Genomic DNA, 27,481 nt, shown 5'->3' with positions numbered 1-27,481 from the left:
GCAGTTGCTTGCTGTGTCTCCAAGTGGTGGAATGAAAACGATGAGAGAACATCTCAGTGCTTGTTTGCTGGGACCAAGCTCAGCATAAGCTCTGCACCACCCTGAGCACATCCATCACTGCAGTGAAGGTCCCGAGGCTCACATGGACTTCTGGCAGCAGACAGCAGATCCAATAAACAGCAGCTGCTGAGGGCCTGGAGCAGATTAAGCTGGAGCACAAAGCACGTGTTTGGAGCAGTGCTGATCCCTCCCCTGCTCTGTCAGCCCCTGCTTCTACAGCTGTAGCAACAAGGAGCGGAGGTCTCATGCAGCGTAACGGCGTAGGAGGGCTCAGCAGAGGGAGGTTTGGGCTGCAGATGGGCTTGGAGCCCAAGGTCTTGGGTGGAAGTGGTGTTTGGAGCTGTAATGCAGTTCGTAGGAGTGGGAGGGCTGGCTTTTTCTGGAAATGCTTAATGAGCAATTAGCACCAATATCTTTCTTGATACCTTTGTGGTGCTTTGATGGGTACATGTGACACTGAGGGACGTGGTCTAGAGCAGTCACAGACACTGGTTGATGGTGGGACTGGATGACCTTAGCGGTCTTTCCAACCCTAATGATTCTATGATACGATGAAATGCTATATGATATCAATGAGAAAAGATGCACTGTGTGAGCTCGAGGGTTGAGAAGAACCCCATGGAGGTGCAGGGCCAGTCCTGTCCTGGGGCACCATGAGCAGTCCCACAGCTGATGCCTGAAGGTCCCAGCACCTCTCAGCAGGGCAGGACAGCAGCAAGGCCCAACTTATCTCCAGCATTTGATAAACCCTACTTCCCTGTGGGGCCAGCAGAGAGCAGGGAGAGAGACTCATCCACACGCCAGGCTCCTTTGCGGGCCCAGCAGAGTAATGCTGTGCCAAGAAGGGCATTGGTTGGGGCTTACTCATCACTCTGGGATGTCAGCCCTAATGGAAAACATCAGGGAGTAGTTAGAATATGCCATAAATATTTACGAGCGAGAACATCCACTTCCTAACTGCTGTTGGAAGCCTGCAGCTGCCTGAGGCTTTGGGCTGAGGTTCTGGCTCCCATTCCAGCACCGGGAGAAGCACAGCACCACTCAGTGCCAGTGACCAATAGTGGGCAATGACACGGCCACCTCCTGCGGTGAGTCTGTGGGTTTGGACACAGTTGTTGTGGCCGTCCCTCTGCATGCCAACCCCAGGCTCCTCCGGGGCTTTCTGCTCCTTCTGCGCAGCACAGGCACGTGGCTGGCACTCAGAGGACAGACTTTAAATAACCGCACCGCAATGACTCACGCGTCACCCCAGGCAGTCTGGCTGCCGGCTTACATAGCGTGAAAGCCGGTGATCTCTGGAAGAGGAGAGGATCCTACAGCGAGCAGACATATGGCTCAGTTCCTGGCCAGAAGGTGGGAAGGGTGGACGTGTTTGGGGATGAGATAGGCTGGGAGGCTCCGTCCTCCTGACCTGCCTGCACATGCCACGTTTGCTCAGGAATTGCCCCGAGTCAGCAATATCTGCGGCTCCGAGCTGCACCAGAGACAGAGATGGAGCGCACAGCGCAGTGCCCAGCCCAGCATAGCAAACACGGGGACCCGGAGCGCTGCTTTGCCTTCTGAAGCCCCCAACCCATCCCACAGCCCCTTCCCAGGAGCAGCACTTGCCGGCTCCTGGCTGCGGCAGCGCTGGGGACGGGCCGTGCCGGTTAAATGTCACGCCTGTGCCCGCTCCCAGCCAGCGGCCGTGCCCACGTGTCTCCCATTACGTACGTGGCTGTGCGAATAGGAGCCGGGGCGCCTCAGGCTCACGCGGAGCTGAGAATGACAGCTGCAGAAATGCAAAGGGGACTATTTTTAAAACCCCCCTCGCTCCTTCCCCAGCTCTTCCCGCAGCCTCAGCTGGGCCGTGCGGCCGTTCAGGCGCGGGCACACGGGGGGAAATTCCGGTGGCCACGGCACCACGGCCACGGAGGGATAAGGGCAGGGTGGCGGTACGCAGAGGAAGCATCCTCCTCAGCCCTCCTGCCCTGCACCTTCCCACCTCCCCCGGGCCTCCCTCTCCTCACCCCTAAGTCGTCCTGTCCCTTCTCCCCGCCTTGCCTTGTCCTCCCCATCTCCCCCCGTAACCTTAGGAAAGTCACTCCCTCCTCCAGCCAGAGGGTTACCGCTGTTCCTCCGAGCACACGGCAGGAAGGATCTCCAGGGGGCGGTCAGGACGCTCCCCGGGCACCCAGCCCACCGAGAGCCGCGGGGAAGCGCCCTTGAGAAGCGCTGCGCGCTGCCGCAGCGCCTTCTGGCGGCACGTCGCCGCCATGACACCGCCCCGCCGCCATTTGGCAGCACCGACGAGCCCGGCCCTGGCCCTGCTCCCCCAGCCAGGAGCTGGGGAGGCAATCTCCGAGCCCTCTTCTGCCTCCTCCCTTTTCAGAGGGAAGGAGGGTCGTCGCCTGTTGCCCTTTTGCTGTTATTTCCCGGGGACGTCCCGCAGCCCCCTCATTCCAGCATAAATGGCCGACTTTTATCTTACATGCTCACAACCCGTTAGCTCCTGGTTCCCTTCCATTGCTTTTTCATTCCTTAGTCCAGCAACGATCTCCCTCCTCACCCGCTGAATGCCTTTCCCTCCCAGCCCTGGGACGGGGAGAAAGACTGAATCCTTTACTCAACGCATCTCCAGTCTCCTGCCTCCTTCCACTGTGGGCAGTTTTGGCTGTAGTATCTGGTATACACACGGAGTCTCCAGCAACATCCCACCCAGGATTTGGGATGCTGCAGGTCCTGCTGCTTCACCAGGCCCACAGTAGGCTGCCTCCAGCTTTGCACATCAGCAGGGAACGTATCAGCCTGCTCTTCAGTTACTTTTATTCTTCTTGTTTTAAGGGCAAGAGGAAGTTGAAAACATTTTTGCAACCTGCTCACCCATGGATTTAGCATCTTAAAGCCCAAGTCATCGCAGTTGAGAGTTGTAACATTTGAAAGCTACATAAAATATTTGAAATGTACTCTCCAATGGCTACATCTAACTACATGTAGATGTATGTAACTATACTAACTGTAACTACAGCTATCACAACCAGCAGCAAGCAAGCACCCTGAGCTTGGTGTATATTTCTCTGTTGCATATTTCTCAATGAAAGCATTCCAGTTGCTATTTCAGAGCAGCAGAGGACAGATTATTTCCCTGCTTCTCTACAGATCAGAGGAGAAAAGAGGAAAATGGAATACAGTCCAAGTCCTGAAGTCAGCAGATCCCCCCAGCATATAGCGGGAAGGAGGTTGAAATAAGAAGCTGTTTTTTTTTTCCATAGCCATCTTTCAGATCACTAATGGCTACAAGTAGGAGAAAGCACTTCCATTTCCTGTAAGGAACTAGCAGTACAATGTTCAGAGCTGGCATGTTTAGAAACTTGTTCCCCACACACGCGAGAGGACGTACAATCACCCTGGAAAGAAGGCACTGTGTTATCAACATCTGCACTGCTGCCAGCTGCATTTACAACAGGGAGCAGATACCAAGCATCTCCCCCTGATTCTAGCACTGAGGCCAAGAAGCACTATGAGGATGCATCCAACACACCCTTGTAGCCACTCAGTTTCTACTGCAGTACTTTGTCTTGGCAATGTCATGTTCTTGGCCCACAACACACAGCACAGGTCAGGCCCCTTCCTCTACACAGCGTTTAGCTTTTTAGCTTTCCTGCTCAGATTGCCTGAATCGCTAATCATGTCTCAGGCAGATAGCCAGGGAAAAGCAACTCGGTTACACTTCCTTCCTTCTGCAAAATCACACCAATTCATTTGCTAATCCACCACGGTGGGTTGTAGATAGTCATCTTCACAGTCATCTTCGTGCATTCATTTCAGAATTACCCTTTTCAACAAGAGGTTAAGCCGCTCTTCATAGACTTTCTATAGTGCCTAGTCTGTACACCTCTTCCCTTCACAATCAGTGAACATCTACGTTTCCTGTTTGAAATCATTTCTTTCCTACCTGCCCTCACCCCCCAAATCACAAGGTACTCTCTTCATGAGATACTTTTAACAAAAGCAAAGAATCAAATCAACCTTACTGCATTCTCACGGTATGCTAAAATAGCCCAAATGCACTAAAATGCCAGTGAGCTCATCTTCCTTGAGAGCATACATCTCAGGTAGAACTGTTATAGACTGCAAGAGGCCAAGGAAACTAAGCATCTTCCTCTGGAAAGTCAGCCAGACACTGAGCGTATAAACGGCATTTCTTACCACTCCTTTCCCATTAGGTTGATCTTTACCTATCAACACTTGGAAGGAAAAAAAAAAAAAAGCAGCAAAATTTAGGTTAAAAATGAAGGAAAAGCTGTCCTCAAAACCTCGCAGATTTCTAAACCAATTAATTCAGAAAAGGAGAGCCAGATAGCAGCTACCTGCAAACCAAATAGTTAACACATGGGAACAGCAATGGGGTCACAGAAGGCAAGCAGCTCTTCAGCATCTGCCATCTTCAGTGCAAACTGCAGGTGTAATACTGGCAGTTGTGTTCAGCACACAGATTGCTATCTAGAGAACAAAACTACCGAATCTCTGCGTAGTGGAATATACTTTTTATTTCTTAAAAAGGAAGGGTACTAACAGAATTTAATACAGTCAAAATTTTACATTTTAAACAAAAGCTTTTATTTTTCTTAAAAACCAGTTATGAGCAGAGAGGTGAGAGGATTGAAACTACTCACAGAATCCAAGCTGAAGACTTTGAGAATTCAAATCTGTGGTTTATACAATTTAAAAAGTGTAATAAATGGAAATATAAAATAATACCAACTCTGCAACAGTGAAATGCCCTTTCTTCATTTGATTGCTGTTTAAGCACCTTTATTTTCTTCTAACAGCTGCCAAGAGTGTGTAGGTTTATGTACAAAAGAAGTAGTTCGGGACAGAAGATTCATATATGAATTAAAACCATTTATGGCGATCCAGCTTTACCCAGCCACAATACAATCTTTATTATTTCCTTTGTTTCTATAGAATCTCTCAGCCAGAATGATCTCAAATTTATTTCATGGGCTGCTCTGAAAAGCAGCTACATTTATAGGAATTATTTAGATAACCTTCAGGAGTAGGCATCCAAGAGATTAGACAAGTTAACACGTAGTAAAACTAAGGTTCATTTGTCTCTCATATAAATACTGTGCAGATTTATCATCCATCCCATTGAACTGCTGGGACAGATCAGTGCCACGTCTGAAGCCAAATAAAATATTTTTATCCAAGAGGAAACAGAATTTTGGGCCAAATATAGCAGACAGGAGTTCCCTCTGACTTTTTATTTGAGTCTGAATGCCTTTGAAAAAGCCTTATAGGAACAGAATTTTCTGAACACTCTGCACATATGCTTAGCTATTTTATAGCCTAGAGACACGGGTGGGGGAGGGGAGTGGGGAAGAAGAGATCATCTGTACTCACTAGAAAAGATGCTGTAGCTTTGTTGTTTATGGAACACCACAGAAGCAGCTGATACCAGATAAAGTCCGTTCCAGTACAGCATTGAAGACAAAGAAGTTATGTTATGGCTGGAGAGGCTGTTATCACAGGCTGATCTCCTACTGAAGACTGACAGACCAGTCTCCACATCTCCTCAAAGTGTTGGTGTTTCCTAACGGACTGCTTGTGATTAGAATCATTAAGGTTGGGAGGGACCTGTAAAATCATTCAGTCCAACCATCAACCCAGCTTGCTCCACTGTTCCTCTTTTAACAAAAGATAGAACAGGTCATGAAAGCTGATGGGTGTTCCAGCTGTGCAGCATCCAGCACAACCTCAACTCGTTAATTGCTCTCCCTCTCTAAAACCAAGACAGGGTACTCGTGCCATCTACGTACGTAACGCATCTAATAGAGATGTAGGCTATCCAGGTTACAAATGAGCATCAGTAAGTCACTCACTGTTTCATTGCTGCAGTCTGGCTGAAGGGTGGAGGCAGATCTGTTCAAGCTGAAAGAGGGAACAGTTAAAAAAAAAAAAAACAAAAAAAAAAAACAACCAAACAAACCAAACCCTTTCAGTTTCCTCAATCACTCCGTGTTATGAATCATTTAACACTGCCACTTTCCAAATGCTACTCACGCACAACAAAATTAATTGCTCAGCTAATGGGGTGGGAAGAATACAGTTACTGGTGCCATGGGTGACTACCCTTAAAGAAAGACTGGAAGAGAATCAGTTCCCTCAAATTCTCAGTTTCTCTGCCTAAGTAGCTCATTTATTTATTTATTTTTTTTAAAACACATTTTGTCTTGATAGAAAGCATCACAACTAGACTAGAATTCCACAACATCGATCTTGGTTTTGATTTCTGTAGTTCTCTAGGAAAAAAAATAGAATCGTCCCAAATCAAGCTACACAAAGCATTAACAATATCCAGGAATTACAATGGAAGCACTTATTTATTACTTCAGAGAACAGATCAGTTTTAAAAGTGTATTTACACGTCCTAAGTTATACAAAATACAGTATTTCAATAGTCATGTTAATCACCATATTTGAGACAACTTCACATAAAAGTGCAGAGGATGCATCCTTCCACGATCCTGGCCAGCAGCAAGCGGTCACCTGCAGCGTGACGGACCAGAGCTGCTCTTGTGCTCCCTGGGGAAAACAAAGGCCGCCATCCCTTCTCACCGAGACACAGCTGCAGATCTAAGGAAACATTCAGGCAGGTACACGAGCAAAGTTTGTTGAGACCCACAGACCAAAATCACATGCCTTAATTTACTAGATGGATGTGAAGTACTTTTTTTTTTTTTTTCTTTTTTTCTTTTTTTTTTTTAAATACAGGTGTTGTACAGCAAAGGGCTTCTGCTCATGCCTTGGTTGGGAAAATGACGTAACGAGGGTTTTGGCTACGTAACAGGCACCCAAATTACATCTAATATGAACAGCCTTGTAACTACAACTGACGGTGTTAAGGACACAATTCTGCGGCCGACTGCCTGGACAGAGCTTCACATTCAGAAATAGATCCTGTGAAGTCCACGCGGTTCTCTATGGATACAGGGCTCATCCCATGCACAACTGAGGTCTTAAAACACTTGGGGCCTCAGATAGTAATTTCTTCATGACACAGCACTATCAGTTCACAGGGGCAAGCCAAGTCCTGGCACAACAGCACACTCGGTTCAAGCAATAGCTATTTGTTCATGCCTTTCTGCGGTAACTCTCCACCCCCATCTCTGTATTCCTTTCACTTCCTTCTGAACTGCGGGCATGAGATCAATAAAAGGAGATTCCCAAACCTAAACAAGTTTCCTAAAACCTAAACAATCTTCTATAGGATGGGGATCCAAGCTGCTGCAGAAATTTAAACAGCGAGGCTTTGGTTTCAGCAGCCTAATTTGGGTCAGTAACCTGTGGTACCATTTTCCCCACTTCCATTTTCTGCTTTACTTGACAGCTATTTTTATGGTTATCTATATATGTATCTCCCTCAAAGTATTCCCTTTCCCCCATAGTTGCTTCAACTTGAAGTCTCCATTCCAAAAGGGACTTCCTAGCATACTCCCATGTTAAAAATGAACATTCTGTATGACAAATCTGCGTTACTGACAATTAAATCATGTAGTTTCTCAATTAGCATTTTGTTAGCATCTCCACAGAAGTTACGCTTACTCTTTCTACCTTCTTCCCATTCTTTTGTTGTGAACTTATCCATCTTCACCCTGTTGCAGCTATACAGATCAGAGTAATCAGCTGAAAATCTAGAAAGCTAGCCAGTATCTTCCAGTACTGCAAGGGCAAAACAACAGCACTGACAAATTTATCTTGCTGCTTTTGGATTTAGATGTAGATTACTAAGAAGAAAAAAGATCCATGCATTAAGATAAGTTTGCATTTCTCATCTCCTGCTTATCAGCTAAAACAGTGAGGGCAAATGAAATCCTGTCTGGGTTTTAAAGGGTGCAAGATACCTTCACTCTCACTAAAAATGAAGGCATCTGATCACAAGGAACAGAGCCATGTTATCCTGAAGAGGTTTACAAGGCTGAAGCAACAATATTCTCTTCTGTGCAAATCCATTATTTTGGGGGGAAAAAAAATTCCCCATACAAGAATGTTTTATTGAGCTGTGACTGCTGGCCTTCCACTGCACCCTTCATTGTGAAATACATTTATTAAAATCAGTAGGTAACACTGCAGGTAACACTGAAAGTGATTTTGACAGCTGAAATACCTTGGGCTTTCAAAATGCACAGCAGGGAAAATTGCCAGAAATTATATAAAACGTTACCAAAAGAACTGCAGAAAGCCACATAACATTCTTTTTCAGAAAAGAAACAAGTAAACAAGAAAAAGCAACAATGAAAAACATTCCTTCTCCCAGCACAAGTTAATAGTATGCTTTTTAACCCTGTCCGTGGCAGGGGAGGGAGGGAAAGATTTCAGGCTGTCTGAACATCAAAACTGTGTGAACAAATAAGTGAAGGATCAGTTTATGAACACGACATCTGCAATCAGGGATACATCCACCTGTTCCCAGCACAGGGCGCTCCAGAGCAACACAAATACACCCAGGGCTCCAGTGCTTGCTTAAAGCTTGATGCTCACCTCATCAGAACAAAGACTTTTTCCTATAGAAGTTAATGAGATCTTTGTTAATGGCTTCACTGGGAGCAGATCTTGGCATCAGGTGAAAGAAAAAAATTCTAGGGACTTATTAAGTACCGAAATGCATTGCTGCATGGAAATGCAACTGTGTGGATTAGAAGGTCACGTACAAAAGCAGTACTGCAATAAGTTTTGTGCATCACTTATTCATTGTCAATTTTTCTGTAGAATAAGACAACAGTCAATTGCCAGTATCAACAGTTTATGCACTTTGAAAGCTAGTGCTGTGCAACGGCTGTTTGATTTCAATGCATTTCTTAATCAATGTAGAGCTGTCAAAAACAGCTCCCTTCAATGGCAATCCCTGCAGTGATGCTCCAAAATGCATTCCCTTTATTCCCTCCCCTTGGAGATGGTCCCTTTTTGGATGCAATGGAGTATATAGGAGTATAGGCACACTTACGGGCTCTATGTAGCACGTCCCAAGGTTAGAGAACTTCAGACGCTAACAGTGTCAATTCAGCATCTTTTAACACGTAGACTGAGCTAAAAGAATATTGGTCTTACGATCTCTACGGAAAACATATCCAAGCTATCATTTACAAATAGGACAGTCATCCTCGTCAAGGAAACAAGACTGCAAGTGAATCTGAAAGGAGCAGCACACGCTCGGAAGCAGTTAAGCTCAACTTCCCAAGACTGCAAAAGCTGAGAACGGAAATGAGCGCTGCACATCACTGCCGTCTGGCAACGCGCACGCTCCTTTCGGTGTTATTACCTCCTCATCTACCCTTGAAGATGTTCATTCTTAACAGAAAAAAAGAAATCTCCAACTATAGAAGATCAGTCACGTTTATCCTGAAGTGTGATTTTCCAGTTTTGCAACCTGTAGATACGTGAAACAGGATGTGCAGATGTGCACTGTTCTACAGGGAAGCACAAGAATTTACTAACAGTCTTCTCTGAAATAAAATATATATATATATATATATATATATATATATATATATTTCATTTATATATATAAATATATATATATAAATATATATATATATTTATTTCATATATTTTATATCATATATATATATATATATATATATATAATGCACTGTTAGTTTCCACTGTATAAACCTTTGATACAACAGGAAAAGACAGAATTGCACATACTATTCTTACTGTTTTGCTGTTAAAATAGTGTGGCATACTGCAAAACCAGGTCCTGTATACAATGTATAGGCATTTAAAACATGCTCCTAAAGCAGTAAGACAGCAAGACCCCATGAAGGATTAGCAACTCCTTGCCCAGTTACAATATTCTTTGATTTAAGCAGGAAGCATGACTGTCAAGAATAGCTAAATCCAACCGGAAACGTAGAAATGATAAATGGAAAAAGAGTTGCTGTATTTACATGCTGTCAGTATCATCAAAGTAAAGGAAAAAGAAAAACAGGACATACCAAAAATATCCATTCGAATCTGCAATATTTGCTACAGGTAGTGATACATGCTGATGTTCCAGCAACGCAGAGCTAAGCTATTCGTCCATCTGAGGATGCTCAGAGATCACCTCAGAATCACAAGTTCTGATTGTGCACTCGGTACAATTTTGTAACCAATGAAAGTTAAAAATACCTTCTCCACTCCAGATCATGGTCCATTACAAATAACAGGTCAATAAGTGCATTTAATATATATATGCCCTTTACAAAGGTTATGCTTTCAAAAAAAAAAAAAAAAAAAAGTTACAAATTCTGCATTTTAATTTTTATTCTTTAAGTGAAGGTACAACATTATCTGCTGCCTTGCATCTTTTTCTCTTTGCCTTTCTGCTCTGAAGAGTGGTATCTCTTGGGTAAACACTAACTCAGAATACTTGCTCAATGTTGTGTCAGGTTTTGCTGGTAACTAGTTGTGCCTCATAACTCAGGCACTTGTGCTTCTGAAAGCTTTTTGGGTTATTTCTCTTGAGGTGTGTGCTATTCATCAATCTCCAGGCACAAATACACCAAACATTCACTCCTGTCTTACAGGCTACAGCTCTGTGCTACTTTCCCAGAAAGCAAGTACTTGTTCTTCCCACTTAAATACAGCTCTTAACCTTCCTCAACATAAAGGTAGATTCTTGTTTGGCTGATGAAGCTATTACAAAGGACCTTCCACCTACTTTCCCCATCTTCTACACACAATAATCATCTGCACAATCTGCCTAAGCTTTCATCTACTCTCCCGCACCAGCACAAGGAAGGGTCCTGGTACTTAAGGTGCCTGCTGCACCTCTGCAAAGTCTTTAGCTGTTTCAGGTTTGTCAAACAAATGAAATACTCTTCTGCCACTGCAGTTCTCATGTAGTCAAGAGAGGGCAAATTGCAGCATGGCAGCTCATAGCCATTGCTTTGCTGGCACTAATACTCACTTGGTAGCCTTACACTGCCAAAAGACATGGGGATCAGACCAGCACCTTGTCCATGACTGCTGACTTGTAACACAAGATCAGACTTTGTTTCAGAGAGATACCATTAAAAGAAAGTGAGCCTTGGAAAAAAAAAATAAAAAAAATCAGAAGGCAGGTTACAGCAGAGTTTTTCCTCTGGCATGGGTTGTTTGATAGAGATTTTCTTACAGGCCTTCATATGGCACACTGGGGTGCTTTCTGCATTGTTTCAATACATCTGCTGTATTACTCTGCACTGGAAGCCTTACACGTCACAAACTGCTGTCTTTGATTCTGCACTCACAATACTCCACAAGATGCTATGCTGTACCAGAAGCGAGCTGCAGCATTAGGTACAACTTATTCTACTGCAGGGGAAAGAAGTTTTAAAGTATAGCAGTTCTTACTATATACAGACACTTCCATTTAAATCTCTCTATTTTCTCCGACTCGAGTGCCAGAACAGTCACTACTCACACAGGCTGTAAACAGACTTTGAAACATGAACTTTGAGTGTCTTGACAAAACCCCCAGTAAGTAAGCTTATTGTAGTTCATAGTTACAGTGAGAAAGACAGATAAGAAAGCCATATACAGAATTAAGGAGACTTTGCACTTTTCATCATGCCCAGCCCTGGGTAGTTCAGATGGGGTACTTGCAGGCAAGCAGGCAGGCAGGGTCATCGTCAGTTGTGTTGGGACACCTCAAAGATTTCACTGCTCACTCTGAAGACTGGCGATTCATGTGTGCTTTTTAGTTTCTTTGTTTTTAAAAGTCTTTAAAGTTGCATCACTCGGAATCAGATAAGTCACTTTAAACAAAGCAAAGTGTTAAGTGTGACAATTTATTTATAATATCCTTCCCGCCATCACCACCACCACACACCACCCTGTGAAAGCAAATCCCCTGCTGAAAGGGTGACCATTTTTAGCATGTTTGAAAGAAATCAGACCAACAAAGTACGAAGAGACACTCTGGTCGAATTAGAACATAAAAAGGGGAGAGAGATCAAAGCATACATTTACTTTAACTGTACTGGATTAGCCTGCTTCTCCACTTTCTTAAGAAGTCAACGCACAATTGGTTTAAATTCATACCAATTTTTCCATTATGTTTAAAAGACAAGCTGGGCACAAAGTCTTTAGTACAGGAAAGAACCTCTGTTTCATTTCCCTCAACATTCTTTTCAGATTTCAAGAGGGGAACTGGAAACTACCCTCAACATCTGCTACCTCTTGTTCACTCCCTAATAGAAGCATTAGCCCAGGAAGCACAGCTCAGAAGTTCTGACATAACTGCTATCTTAAGATAGCTTCTCTTGTTCTAGAAGGGAACTTCTGCACAAATACTTCTGTTAAAGCTTCTGGCTCTTGCAGCTGGAGGTCATGGAGAAGGTCCCAACATCACACGCAACATAGTTCTCTTTTAGCAGCACATACTGTTGAAGCAGCACTTGGTGCTGAGAATGGATTATTTTCAAGAGAGCAAGTCTTGTATATTAATTTTCTATCAAGAAGCATGCTAGAGAGAGAACCAGCAAGCACAGAGTCCAGATACACTGCTACACAAGAGATATGGAGGTGTACTGTTGGTAGCTTGTTCCATAGCATATTTGGGAGGCAAAGGACCAAAACAAACAACAAAAAAACAACAAAACCTTTGTACAACAGGTAAGGTGTAACAAAGTAACAGTGGCTAGTTTCTCTGTTTCTCATGCTACAGAAGATTTTCTGTAAAAATTTTAAAAGCAATTCCTTAACAGATGGGCCTCAAATTCAGCATAAGAAGGCAGACTTCTTTTTCCCCCTTACTCCTCAGTTATGATGAACATGCTGCTTCATCAGCAATTCAAGGAAGAAGTCTCCCCTCAGGGAACAAAAAAATGAAAGGTGGTGGTAGAATTACAGCTTAAAATCCACAACAAACTATTCTGTAGTCATCTGTAAAGTGAGGGACTCCCTGCTGTTCTCTATTCTAGGCTCCTGGAAGTTACCCAGAATTAGAGCCTATCTAGAGGCTTAAGCAGTATTTTACCAACACTGTACTGACTGTAGTTTTCCTAGTGCTTAAGGTAGAGATCTCAGTTTCCACAAGAGATCGAACATTTCCCTGTCCTAAAGATTCTCTGTTCCTCTTCAACAGGAAGAGAGTGCTTTCTAGTGCCTCTAAATGGGAGAGGAAAATTTCATGATGCTGCACAGCAACATCTTAAAATGATGTTTCACAATTTGACTGGGGCAGGGAGGTGGCACACAGGTACAAAAGAGTAAGATTTTCTTGAAAACAAAAAAAAAAAAGAAAAAAAGAGCCTAAGGGACTCTGGTCTTTGCTTTTTTCCCTCCATTGAAAAAAAAAAGAGAGATTAGAACAGAAAGCAAAAGCTCTGTCCAGTCACAAGGAATCTGTGTATATTCCTTTGGACAGGATAATCTGTTCTTTCGTATGACATCAGAAAGTGCTCTATTAGTGCTAAAGTTGTAAATACGGACACTAAGTTTTCGGGCAACATGATAATCAGGAAATGTGTCTGAATGTTTTGCCAACTTTTTTTTTTTTTTTTTTTTTTTTTTTTTTTTTTTTTTTTTAAGATGCAAAATGGCAAAGCCTCCACAAACTTTATTTCTGAAAGTCTCTACAGAAGGCAGAGAAGTCTAAGAGGCTAAAACAACGAGCCCTAACAAGGAAAAGGGGTGTGCTTACAAGGGTCCGTATCTGGTCTCGTATTTAGAAACAATGTTCTTGCATCGCCCCACTTCCTTGCGCAGCTCTGCAACCTCCGTCCTCAGGGCCGTATTCTCTTTCTCAAGGAAGGCTGCCCGAATTGTGATCTGATTCTCCTTTAATCGTCGAGCATCACGGGAACGCTTTGCTGCCACATTGTTCTTCTTTCGTCTTGTCCAGTACTTTTCGTCCTGGAGCAGAAAGAAATAAGAAAAAAAAGATGCCAACCCGATATTTTGTATCAAATGAACACCTGTGTCCTATAAGGGCACTACACGCCATACTTGAGAGCTTCCTTCATTGGTTCGTAAGGCTCAGATGCTAAAATATAGGCAAGGGAGCACTGTAAGATTTCATAATCACATGCAAGTCTTGCTTTAGCATAAACAAGATGCCCTCCTAGAAGTGGGGAGAATAAAAGACCTGGCTACTATGCTGTCCAATTGAAATCTGCTCTTGACTTAATTTCAATTCAAGAATGAACTTCCAAGAAAAATAGCCTCTTGTCTGCTCAAAGCTACAGCAGGCATAATGCTGGGCAAATACATACACTGGCCTTCAAAGCGCAGCCGATGTGGACGTGACCAGACAGTTCTTCTAATTTCTGTGTATATCATTTTCAGTTGCTCCTGCCTGGTAATTATCTCATGGTACTAAACCAGCAAAACAGCAAGAACAGTGGTTTACTTGTCAATTCTATTCCCGGCAATGCTTTTCCCCAGTCATGTATGTACAGCATGTTACCTTTATATGTGAGTGTGTTTGGTCAAAGAGTGAAAAATTTTGATCACAGCCTAGAGAAGTCTGCAGTAATAAATCTGTTACCTTTTGCTCATCTGGGACAAAAACCTTCTTTGCTTTTTTAATCATTGGTTGTGGTTTCAGGTCCTCTTCAGTAAACTTGTGCTTGCGAGGATTGAAAAGCTCACCACCAGGCACACTGGACAGCACTAAATCAGCAGGATCAGGATTAAAATTCACCTCAACTTCTACACAGTCAGGATCAATGGGGCTGGGTGTATTTCTCTCGTTTTGCGGTGGGGATTCTGGCAAAAACAGAAGTTGCAACACATTCAGCAGGATGAAGAGAATCAACTCAGAAGCCACGCTGGATACCTCTGTTGTTGCAGCCAGCATTGAACAGCACTACCTGATATTTCTCTAATGCAATGCTTGGTACTGTATGTCCACTGTAACACAAGTTCCAGGACCATCTGCCAGACTAACAGACATGAGTAGACAGGTGTGGGACAAAAGCTAAGACTTCCTCAAAGTGTTTTTTTGCACTTGAGCACATTTAGGGTTGCTACAGCAAGTTTGTTTCTAAGCATGGAAATTGTATCAGCCTGAGATTTGTCACTTTGAAAACTTCACAGAAAAAAAAAGCTTGCCCAAACACTGCAGTCCTAAGTCCTTCAAAGGTAAGACAATTGCATTACCAAAGGACTAAAGAAGTGTAGATTTGGTACAAATTTAAATACATGCTACAACCTTGCCACATGGGAACAGAAGTGCCCCAACAAGCTGCCTGACAGCGTTCACGTGAACTTTGACATATTTATGCAACTTAGCAACTCAAGTTCATCGAGTTTGTAATATCAGTGCAACCTGAAGCAGAGATCAATGAACAAATCTTTTCATATGCCACCTGGAAAAAAACAAGCAAATAACACACCTTATGTCTTACAGAAAGAATTTCATGTTTTGCTTTTCGCATAGGTTCCCAGGAGGAGGTCCTCAGCAAAATGCTTGCTGTAAACTCTGCTCCTGAAATAGCACTGTGCAAGTCTAGTGGCTAAGAAGTTTAAACTCCAAATCTAGCTCAAACCCTACTCATGAAAAGCAGAAGTCTCTCAGTACCATTTAAGTACATAGTTTTGTTTCTTTGTTCCTTCATTCTCTCTTCAAAGCAACACAGAATATTAAACTGTACCATTAATAGACCTTTTCCAAAGGTCAGTTTGCCATTTTCACAGGCAAGCAAGGAAAGGCTGCCTTTTTTATTTATTTATTTTTCCAATTAAGCATTGTTATTTGAGGGACAAACCAAGGCAGTACAAGTGACTTGGCACAACCTATCAAATCTGTTAGAAGACAATCTGAGCAGCTGAATTCACAACACGCCCAGCTTCTCACCAAATAAGCAAAATTAAGAAAGCAAATTTTTTATGCTGGCATTCCAGCTTCACTGATTTCAAAAAGAGAAAGGCTGCATACTTGTAAACATTGACTCATTTTTCCAGCAAGGAGACTGAGGAAGACGAGAGGCAGCATCTTCATGAATTGACACACGGGCTACGCTGAGCACTTTCCTGTTACTTAGCCTGCCACAGCTAACAGCAATGGGTTAGCACATCTCCTCTTGGATCTAAAGAGGCACCTGCTGATAGCAGAACAATCAAAACAATTCCATCTACCTGTGCTGGAGGCTGCTTCAGATTGCTGGTAGACGGCAGTAGATGACGAAGACACAGGAGAACCGGTGGATGCACTGGCTGGCTCCTTTTCTTCCAGCTTAGCCACAGGCATGAGTGGATTCTGGTTCAAATCCAGGTGAGTAGGGCTGGAAGGAATTCCATTCTCTAGGAGAAATTCATCCAGATCCATGTACTCCAGATGGAATGACTCTCCATCGTAAGGAATAGTTTTGTCCCAAATAGGTGGCATGAGGGAAGCTGAGACTGCCATAGTGCTGGCAGCTGCCGCCTCATCTTCCTCAAGCTTTATCTTCTTCTCTTTATCTGAAAGATACAAGTAGGTCACTGCACAAGTTGCAGCTTAAAATTAAAAAAAAAAAAATCCCATGGAAGAAAATTCAGTAAACCGTATTTCTGCCTCAAGACATGATCTGGAAATGCAGATGTTGAAAGGCAACATTTGTATGCAGCTCAGCATGGTGTACTTTGCCCCCCTGCAAGGGCTGGACCACAGTTGAGTAGCCTTGAAGACCATCAACTCTGCTGTGAGAACTCACCAAAGTACATTATAATACTGCATCTGGCTTATTATTCACTAGCCACTGCAAAATAGACTGGTTTTGCTGCTGTGCGTTCATTTGTCTTTCCCTGACTTGTCCTGGAAGATGGGGAAATGAATGTCCTGACACAGAATTACAACGGAAGCCATTAAGAGAACTTTGAGGAAGCAGAGTAGTTTATTCAATGCATGAGGGAAAGAAGGTGCAGAAGAATAAGAATAATTTAGATTGACATTCAGAAGTAAATAAGGGTTTTCAGACTGCATTTGAAAATCGGCTAGAAGGGTCCACAGCACATCAGAGACCCGGACCACTACTGTTCAGTATTGTAGATGCATTCCTTTCTAAAATGACTCAGCATGTCCACATAAAGTAATAGCTCCAAATGCTGTTCACTATAGATAGCTCAGTGTACCTACACACAATTTTGCCTCTTTGGGGAGATGTCTGATAAGGCATACTCCCACATCTCCTCCCCCAAGCCAGAAAAGACTGATGAGCTCTCCATTTACTATGCTACAAAGCATGTAATACTGAAAAATGGCTGTTTCTACATTCCCCATAGCTACTGAATCTTCACAACTGTCTGGGACAGAATCCAAGCAGAAAACTCAAGTTATGGAATAATTACATAATTTTAGAGATAAAAATAAATCAGCAAAAATAAAAAAAAAGTCCAAGTTCTGTTCCTGATCCAGTTCTCCTCATAGCTATGCAATTCTACCTGCACTGCAAGGAAGCACTGCAGAAGCAATGTTAGGGCAGCGACTACTGAAGCCAGTGCTGCCATCAAAAGGAACAGTCACCAGGTGCAGCTGTACCAACTGGGAACTGCATCTTATCAAGGAAACAGATAAAATACCCACTCTGAGGGAACAAGGGCTGCAGGGAAGTACACTGGAGCACTGTGGATCTCCAGCATCTGCACACATCAGCCTAGCAAAACGCACAAGCCCTTGGCAATGGGATATTCCAGACCAGCTAAAATATACTAAAGGAGTATTCTACTTCATCGAGGTGGGAGTGTGGTTGAAACCGTGCTCCAAATCAGAAAAGCCTATTTATATAAAGCCTATTTGATAAAACTGGCATTCCTTCCACTGCTGCCTTAGCTGAGACGGAACTGAGATTGAAAGAGCTTTTTATGGCTCAAAGAACAGCACTGCCACACAAAATAAATTATCGTTTTCATCCACCATCCCCCGAACATTTTATACAAGAGATAGCTACTAATCTAAACACACAAGAAAATACTTATCAGCTACAGACTTGGGACTAACAATAAGTACCTAAAGGGTAAGCTTTGTCAACATCATCTCCTCGCAGCTATGGGCTGCTCCCCTCACAACTTCACACCGCTGCCTCTGAACTTCCACCTCCCAACACCTATCCCTGCTATAAACTCCTTTACTAACTTCCCTACCTTTTCCCAGGCAAAGCAAACGTTCAGGTTAACAGCCACGATCCAAACTGACCGAATGTTCTAAACAGCTTGTACTCGAAGCAAGTAAAGAAATGCTGTCTGCTCTGTTTCACACACAAAGATGACGTCACTAGTGAGGCACACTCCACCAAATCAGAACAGCCATTTTACATCAAGCTTTTGAATCTAGGATAGTGCATTCCCATAAGGTTTGCATATTGCCCAACACAACCACCCAGATTTGTACAAGGAGTGGTGTACAATCCCGTAACAATACAAAACAAGTGACAATAATGATTTCTGTATAAATCACTTTATTTTTTTATCAACATGACAGACAACTTGTGAATGTCGAATCAAAGCGTCATCACCCCTTGGTCTTAAAAACATCAGTATTCCATTATAAACTATGCAAGTCTTAACACAGACAGTAGTGCACGGGCATTGCAACATCTAACGCAACATCTCAAAATACAAAGCTTAGCTGTTGCGTCTCCAACCCCTCCCTTCCCTCCTCTCCCCCCCAACCCAGAAGATAGATGCCATACTCCAGGCACGTGTGGCTCTTATAAGAACTTTCAGAGCCCCACAGATGTGCACCATCATCCTGCTGTACTTTAGTACCCCAAAAAGACCGCAGCCCTTCCAACTTCCCCTTGCTATTGTCCCTGGCTCACGTCAAATTAAATCCTTTCTTCACATGAGAGGACCGCCTGATTCTTTTCCTTTTGCTACACGTTGAGAACTGGACAAGCACTGAGTCCCCAGTGTGGTCTTTGTTTAGCTACGCTGCCTCTTTCTCCACCCTCACTTCTAGCAGCAATATCTGAAACAAAATTAAAATAGCAGCCGTTAGCAGGCGTACTGAGTGCCCGTGTATTTCAAACATGACGCATAAAAAGATAGAACTGTTGTGTGATCATTTTTACACTGACATTTTCCCACTGGCTTTCTTTCAATTCATTTAATCTTTATTTCCTGCTGCACAACATCCTGCTGGGTACACAATATCTAATGAAACACTAATTAACTTCTTGCATCTTGAGGTGAAAGTTTCCGCCTGCCCCAGCACAGGGACCTGAAACATTAATTCTCCAAATATATTTATAGTGTAAACAGGTATTACCTGACAGCAGAGCTGCAGTATCCTAAGAGGCTCCATTTGCAGTGATTCAAGGTCACCCTGGTAAATCTGGACTGTAGTTCTGCAGCTGAAAGCTCACGTCCAATTTAGTCCTCTCATTCTGCTACTATGACCTATTAACTAGCTTGTACATCTGCTGTTAAGAGAGGTCACTAGTTTACCTTAAATAATTCTGGCAACGAAAATCAAGAACTCCAGGTCACTAACAGCTGGAAACACTCATTTTAGCAAGTGGGAAAGAGCTTTATTGCTCATGCTTGTTTTTCCACAAGACAAGACAGATGTTTAGGCCACTACCAGTACCCACACTTTTGAGGAAGCCCCCCTTCATCAAAAATATTTTGCCAAATTATACAGAAAATGCTGTATAGTCCAAGGCTGATTCTTCCACAGATCTTCAGCCCCATTTGTGACAGTGCAACAAGATAGGTTTTAGAGTAATGTACTCCTGATGCCCATTACTGTGATGTTTGTTGAGGCATTCCTGCCACACCGGCATGCAACTGGTGATTAAGGCATCCTTTGGACTGGAGAGTATACAGCAGTTCATTATTAATAGGCAGGACCTACACTCCTGCTTCAAAATATTAATCCTCTTCCCTTACGCCACAGACTTCATTATTTTAAATTACTGGGTTTTTTTATTTAACCCTTATGCTCTGCTCAAGAACAACTTACAAGTGCTGTTGCATATACTCAGTACATGGCAGAGCGTTCAAGATGATGGCATTCAGTTGGAACTGGATGTCCTCTGCTGTTGCTCAGAAGGATTAGAAAGCCTGCTCGCTTACTGGGTAGTCAAATTACCCAGGGCAGTTGGAAAACCCATAGGAAGCTTGTGCAGACTATAAATGGACACAACTGCAGCTAGTTGACACCATTTACCTCAAAATAATACAGCAAATTGTATATTGTCAACAGGCAAAGCACACAGGAGCCTTTCTTAGAAAGCCTGCTGACACTTTGGTTCCATCCATGCCTTGTAAAGGAACAGAAAATAAAAGAAGGATCCTCTGAAGTCAGTAGTTGCAATTGTACTGGCAGGTCTTTTGTAAAATTAAGAACAGTTACCTGCTAACAGCGGTGCCTTTTTTCTCTGTCTTGCAAACATGCAGAGAATTGAAGCATCGAGACCAAAACAAACAAAGCAACACGTTTCAGGAAGCATGAAATGAAATGACATAGTGCCAGGTGAATTAAAGGAAGCCCAGGGAGAAAATTAAGAATGGGAACAGTGTGAACTTCATCCCGGTGTGAATGGAGAGGGGTAATCAGAATTCAGCAGGCCCACCAATAAGCTTAACAGGGTCATGCTGTGTGCCTTCCCAAGCTGGAACGGGGTCATCTGGTAAGGGGAAAACAATTCAGTGCTTCTCATTCTAGAGCAGTGCAAGGCATCCTTATTTGTTTTAAAATTTCACAGCTCCAAATGCTGGGCGTAGAAAACAAAGCAGCCATATCCCGTTTGGTCACCACACACCACCCGAGGTTGTTTCTGATAGCACTGTCACCTCTAAAGGGTATTGGGTGAGGATAACAACCTCAGCACTGCCATAACATTGGAGATTCAAAATGCACTGCAGCATCCTGTGCCATAGCAACACGGCCAACCTCTATCCGAGGCTGACCTTTCTATTATTATTATTATTTATTTATTTTTTAAAGCAGAAAGGAGAAAAAGGTATTGGCCAGAATCACGAGACGAATAGGTTTACGCAGTACTGTGCAAGGATAAAAAACGCCAACGGCTCTGCACTGGGAAGGCTGCAGCCAGCCCTGTTTGCACAACGCTGCCCTCAGGAGCAGAGGAGCGCCGGCCGGGCAGGACGGCGCAGGTACCGGGCACACCCTTGGGGATTAGGCTCGCTTAGCGCCTAGAGCAGACAGAGGCACCTGAAGGCTCCTTCCAGCCCAACTTTGCGGCAACGGAGGCGGCCGCCTCCCGCGGCACACCCTACACCCCTCCCACCTGAAGCGTTTCTCCCCGCCTCGACGCACCCGGAGCGGCCCCAACCTCTCCCCCCGGCACGCTGCGGGGCTCGGGGCGGAGAGAACGGGCGCAGGGGGCGCCCCCCGGATCTCCACCCCCCCAACCCGCACCGGGCCCGCCCCTAAGGCGGGAGGACGGCGATGGCAGAGGGAGGGGAGAGCGGTGGAAGGAGGGGAATGGGAATGGAGAGAGGGGAAGCGGGGGGGCTGGGGTGCCGCGCGCTCCCGCCGCCCACGCGCGCTCACCCAGCCTCGCGTCCCGCGGGGGATTCTCCATCAGCTTCTTCAGCACCAGCGGGAAGGCTCCCGCCAGGCCCTGCTGCTCGGGCTGCTGCGCGACGACCCCCGCGCTCCCCCCGGCTGCCGCGGGCTCCGCTGCCGCTCCTCCCGCCGCCGCCGCCGCCGCCTCCTGGTGCGCGGCGCGGCCGGGCATACTCCCCGCGAGCCGGCGGGCGCCTGACGGGCTGTCAATGGTCGCCGACGGCCACGGCGTGCGGCGCCAGGCTGCTGCGGCGGCACCCCGGGACCCAGCGACACCGAGCAGCTGGAGCGGAAGGGCGCATGCGCGTCCGCCTCTCGCTTCAATATTCACGAGCGCCGCGGCACCGCCCACCCGAGCCCTCGCGACTCGACCCGCCCTCTCCGCGGCGCCGATTGGCCCGTGCCGCTCTAGGGGCGGGACCTCGCTGCAGGGCTCCGCCCTCCCCGCCCCTCCGCGGCCGGCGCGGGCACGCGTCCCCCGCCCTCCGGGGCACGTGCAGGGGCAGGCTGCGGCGGCTCGTTAGCATGCGAGGCCCCGCCCCTCGCCCCTCCTGTAGAGCTCTGCGTCACCGCCAACTGCTCCTAAAGGCGGCGGGAGGGGCGGACCGAGTGCGCGCGTGGGCGGCGGAGGAGCAGCGCCTGTCGCGGGGTGGGCGCGCATGCGCAGAAGCGAGAGATTTCACCCCGCGCACACGCACGGGCATCTGGCCTTCGGTAACCGGTAGCGGCTGTGGAAACGGTATGGCCGTGAAGTGCTGTCGCTAGCCCTGATCTCCGCGGGTCCAGGCCCGCCGTTGGGGAGCTGCATCACAGCAGCGGTTGCTGTGGGGCGAGGCCCCGCCCTGGCAGGCAGATCCCTAAATATCCCTTGTCTGGAGGCCGGGATCGCCTTGCCCAGACGGCCTGGATTTAATCTCCCTCTGCCCTACATTGCAGTGCGGCCGCTGCGTGCCCCACATAGCGTGAGCAGCCAGGAGGGACGTCAGCTGCCCTCAGTGGTCCGGGCAGGGCCTGCCTTCTATTCCAGCGGCAGGGATTCGTGCTGGGATTTAAGCTTCTGAAGGTGCAGGGAGATGTGTGTGTGCCAAGTTCATCCCCCAGAGCACAGGCAGAGCGTATGGAGCTTCTGCCGAACGAGCAAGCTCGGAGAAGTGACAGCACCACAGACACAGGCCTCTGCTACCAGCAGCTGCTGCCTCCTGAAGGCTCTCACTGAAGGCTGGCTGCAGCAAACCTGCCCGGTGCTGCGAGCAGCCGGAGGAACGGGCACACAGCCCCTCTGCAAGAGCCCCAGCTGCACCCTGCAGCACCAAGGCTGAAAGGGCAGAATGGTTCTCCCCCCTAAAAGGGCCCTATCCCTCCTGGCAGACTGTAATGCTGCCTTGCTTCAGCTGCACCTCTGCAGACCTCCAGGGCAAAGGCTTCAGAAATAACTTCAGACATCGTGGTTTCAAAGTACAGCTTGACTTGACCCTTTCTAATAAATCTCAGTGGTCACGGAGACACAAAATCAGGTCTGAATTTCTCTCCGCATGCCCCAGAAGAAAGGGATAAGATTGGAAGTGACATGTGGTAGGTGCTCCCCACTGATACCTCACTGCAGCAAGCCCTTGTCCAACTCAGAGGGACATGGAGCACACTCTACCCTAAATGCCAGCTGCTTCTCTTGCATAGGCTGGAGACAAAATCTCCTTGACAATGCCAGCTCACATGGAAGGCCACCTGGTGAATGTAGGATGCTGGAGCAGTGTGGGTTAACATATCATTGCAGCTGATAAACCCAACTGCAAAAGCATGCAGAACAGGTCATGCTCCATTGCCTGGTGTGCTTCAGGGCTGCCACGTGCCTTTCACAGGCTCCTTCTGCCTTGCCAAGCTCAGCTGGCAGAAGAAATAATCATATGAGTAAAAGAGGGATGGCACTTCACACGGGACAATGAAAGACAGATGTCAGACCACACAGGACAGAGGCAGCACATGCAGCTCAGCAAGGGGCAAGTAAAGGTTTACAGTAAAGCACTTGCCCAGGAAACAGCTAAATGGTAGGTGGTAACAAGAACACAACCTAGCAAGGCTGGGAAACAGCAGCTTCTTATGAATAGGATGAGGGGACTTGGCCAAAGTGGGGCAGGCTGCAGGCTCTCCATTCAGCTACAGCTCTCTGGGTTGCTTTGTTCCATTGTTGTTGTGGCTGGAGGCCCCCAGGGATGATGCTATGTGTCAGTACAGTACATAGCTCCTTCAAGGAATGTGCTCTGTGTGCATCCCCCCCTACAGATCTAAATGGCAGCTACTTTGCTGGGTGACGTCTGTGTGAATGGAGGTTGCTACATCCACTCAGCAGCCTTTCCTCCAGGGATTTTCCATTTAGATTGATCATGCTCTTTCTCCAGCCCATTTCCACCCCAGCTAAATAGTTGCTGAAGCTAAAGTTCACTCTACGCTGCCACTGCCTCGTGACTGTGCATGGGGAGGGTTCAGCCTGCACAATGTTAGCTGTTCTGCCTGAGGGCAGGAGGTCCTGGGGAGCATTCCTGTGGGTTCCCTCTCACAGCACCCTGCCTAGGCGTCGGCTCTGCCCCACCAGCAAGGAAGGAGGTTGCTCTGAGAGCTTTTCCTTACTTCTTCAAGGGAGTAGGGATTCAAGTTGCTGCCAGCACGAAGTGGACATTGCTCCCTCAGCTGTACCTTCCTGGTTGAGTTGGGATCTGCCTGGATCTTTACACTTGGTATTTTGCTCTGCAGCCGAGGAGGAAGAGAGGGGGACAATGAGATGTGAGGAGAGGAATGCAGTGGCCTTGGCTGTCACTGTCGGGGACAGATGATGCAGAACAGCCCAGCTTTGATGCAGCAGGGAAGGAAGCAGAAAGCAGCCCAGTGCTAAGCACAGGGTGGGACATGTCCAGCAAGCTCTGCTGGGAGGTCTGAATCCTCGTTTCAGACACAGGGCCAAACAAAAACAGAAGAGGGGTGTGTAGGTATGGAGACCCGGCAGGGAGAACAGAACTTTGTGGGAAGCAGGACGTGATGGGAACACTGGCCGCAGGAGGGAAGCGGCACAATAATCACAATTCTGAGGGTTACGTGAGGTGATGCTAAGAGGCAGGGTGGTCCCAGGACTGAAGAGGAAAGCTGCCACAAGACAGCAACCTCAGTTGCCAAATAAGCCACATTCAGTTAAAATGAAATTATTTCCTCTGCAAATCATTGATCCCCAACAGTCCCTACTCCTACTTGCCAGACAGACCAATCTTGCCAGCACTCCCCCCTTGGATTAGTTCAATCCACCTGGCTGTGGAGACCAGAGGTCTCAAAGGGCAAGCCATACTTCAGCAGAGCCCCAGCAAAGCTCTGTGCCATGTGAGCCACCTCTGTCCATTACCGGTTGCCTCCCAGCCAGGTCTACTTTCCACATGGGCATCAGTCGGCCCTGAAAACATGACCTGCTTCCAACATGTGGCTTCACATCATGTGGTATGTAAGCACACCAGGTAAAGCACGCCAGTCGAAGTCTCAGCAAAGGAGTGAGCCAAGCAAGCTCACAGATGGGAGGAACAGAGTAATGTGATAAAATAAGCCTCTGGAAGGTATGGGCATTTCCCCTTCCCTTTTCCCACAGTGTTTGCTGTATTTCAGCAGGCAGCTGCTTTACTGCCACAGCATTCTTCTTTCCTGTTGACAATCAGGGCAAAAGGAAAGCTCCCCTCCGCACTGTGGGCCTGGCTTTTCTGTTCCCAGCTTGGGTCACGCTTGCCCTCAAGACTGCGAGCTGTCTGCCTTGTCCTCTGGCAGCTCCCTGCCCAACAGCCAACTCAGCAGGAGTTCTTTTTGGTGAGTTCAACTTGCTCGTGCCTGGACATGAGCGTATGGTGCTGAGGTGTTCCCACACACTTCGCTAGCACTTGTCAGCAAACATTACAACACAACAACCAAAAAACAGCTTGCCAAGGGCATGTGGCATCCCATCCAAAACCATCAAGTCCGTGAGTTATATGATGGGCGCTTGGAGCGTGCCCAACAGGAGAGAATTGGTCAGCCCAGAAGAAGCACAGACTAAACAACTTCTTGGATCATTTCCATTTGTTTTCTCGGAGGCTGCAGAGAGTGGGAAAGCCTAGGAGTACCTGAGTGCTCTTGCAAAGAAAACACAACATTTGTTTTGTTCCGTACCTCAGCTTCTAACCGATAAACAACTGCAGCATCATGCACAAAGTTTGCACAGAATCAGCCAGCTGGGCACCTCACCCCAGGCAGTGCACATCTGGGGAGCAGTAGTGTCCAGAGACTGAGCACTCATTAACCATTACATAGCACGGATAGAAATCCTGGAAGTTGCTCCTATGTGAGCACAAAGGTTTGTACCCAATTCTTCCCTGCTCAGAAAGCTTTGAGGGCGCTCAAGAAGTAGCTGAGATTAAAAGGATCAGGAGCTCAGCACTCCTGATGGATTTTGTAATCAATCCATCATCACTGCTGTTTTATTCCCAGCTGCACACCACACTCACTCCCAGCACTCCCCAGCTCACTTGGTGAGGCAGCACACCCTTGAAAAGTTTGCAGTGAACAAACTTCTGCCCGCTTCTCGCATTGCAATTTATGGAGAAAAAACCAGACCCCTAAGCGTTCCCTCCGTCCTACCTGTCATTTTGTTGGTCCAGGGTAAGGAGTACTCCAGCAGGGACTTCAGGACTTCGGGAAAGTCCAGGGCAGCGGGGCCCCCAGGGCTGTTGCAGACTGACATGTCCTGTGCCGGGACTGCTCTAGAGAGGCCAATGGAGTGCCAGCAGCCTGGCCGCCAGTGCCGCAACCCACTCGCCTGGACCTCACGAGAGGGGTTTGGAGGCACCCGGAGCAGGCTTTGCCAAATAACTCCGGCTGAGAAAACCCGAGGAGGAAGGGAAGCAGCTTGGTGGAGATGCAGTTTGCCCAGCTGTCTTCACCTCCCCCACTCCCACTCTGAAGTGGCCAATTGTGGAAATCGCTTGCAGCCTAGCAGGGCTGGGCCGGGCTGCTGGCCAGCACGGTTTTACAGGGCCTCTCGCAGCCAATCCGACTGCGAAGAACTGGGCCAGTTATCTAACTTTGAAAAGGCAGCACCCTTTTCTTTCCCAAGGTGTTATAATAAATACAAACACTGTGGCTGTGAGCACAACAGCAAATGGATCTGTGGAGCTATGAGCTGCCCAGCCTGCCCCACGGAGACATACACACCGTGCCTGCATGTGCCTGCTAACTTTCCAGCTGTCAGAGAGGCAGATAGTGCCTGTTTTTCTATGATGTAACACTTACTGTGTGTCCATGCTAAGTCCCTACTGATTAACAGTGAAAGGCATCTTCCTTATCAAGTCTGCATCAGGCACAAAGCGCAGAATTTCTCTTCAGAAGCGACAGAGTTTTATTGGAAATCCAACAACCTCCTCTCAAAGCGGTGATGTGAGGCAAGTTCATGTACCCTGAGAGTACTCTGATAACAGCTGGTTAGGTAAGATCTTCAGCATGCAAGCCCCTTCTATTAGTGAAGGATTCTTTTCAATGTGGAGGATCGACAGGAGACAGGAAGAAAAAGATCTGATCTTCTTTATAGGGATCTGTCTTGGCAAGGAGCGGCTTACATGTGCTGGGGTCTTCTCTTGCTGAGTGCAATAATGAGAACAGAAGTGCCTTTGTTTCTTTTTGCTCCTGACTTGCAGTGGTTTGAGTCATAGAATCACCAAGGTTGGAAAAGACCTCCAAGGTCATCTAGTCCAACTATCCTGCTACGGCCAGTACTTCCTCACTAAACCATGTCCCTTACTACAACATAAGTGTTTCTTAAACACCTCCAGGGATGGTGACTCCACTGCCTCCATTGTCAGCCTGTGCCAGCGCCTGACCACTCTTTTGGAGAAGAAATTTTTCCTAATATCCAACCTGAACCTCCACTGATGTGACTTGAGGTTATTCCCTCTAGTC

At 46.4% G+C, this 27,481-nt stretch overlaps 1 protein-coding gene across 3 annotated transcripts; it reads right to left on the bottom strand.

Annotated features, from left to right (window-relative positions):
- Nucleotides 1–11,803: 11,803 nt before the first annotated feature.
- TEF (TEF transcription factor, PAR bZIP family member) lies at nucleotides 11,804–26,270 on the bottom strand (the record flags this gene model as incomplete). 3 transcript variants are annotated; one of them, XM_079537543.1, is made up of 5 exons in its annotated part: nucleotides 11,804–11,825; nucleotides 13,715–13,926; nucleotides 14,561–14,781; nucleotides 16,153–16,476; nucleotides 26,168–26,270. In XM_079537543.1, the coding sequence occupies 5 exons, from the start codon at nucleotides 26,268–26,270 to the stop codon at nucleotides 11,804–11,806; spliced, it is 882 nt and encodes a 293-aa protein (XP_079393669.1). The 3 variants fall into 3 exon arrangements, with proteins under 3 accessions (XP_079393669.1, XP_079393671.1, XP_079393670.1); XM_079537545.1 differs by lacking the exon at nucleotides 26,168–26,270 and adding an exon at nucleotides 21,515–21,801; XM_079537544.1 differs by lacking the exon at nucleotides 11,804–11,825 and having other exon boundaries at nucleotides 13,520–13,926.
- Nucleotides 26,271–27,481: the final 1,211 nt, after the last annotated feature.

This window comes from Tetrao urogallus (genome assembly GCF_951394365.1).
Source record: "Tetrao urogallus genome assembly, chromosome: 1".
In the NCBI taxonomy this organism is placed as follows: Eukaryota; Metazoa; Chordata; class Aves; order Galliformes; family Phasianidae; genus Tetrao; species Tetrao urogallus.
This window is presented reverse-complemented; position numbering and strand designations above follow the sequence as displayed.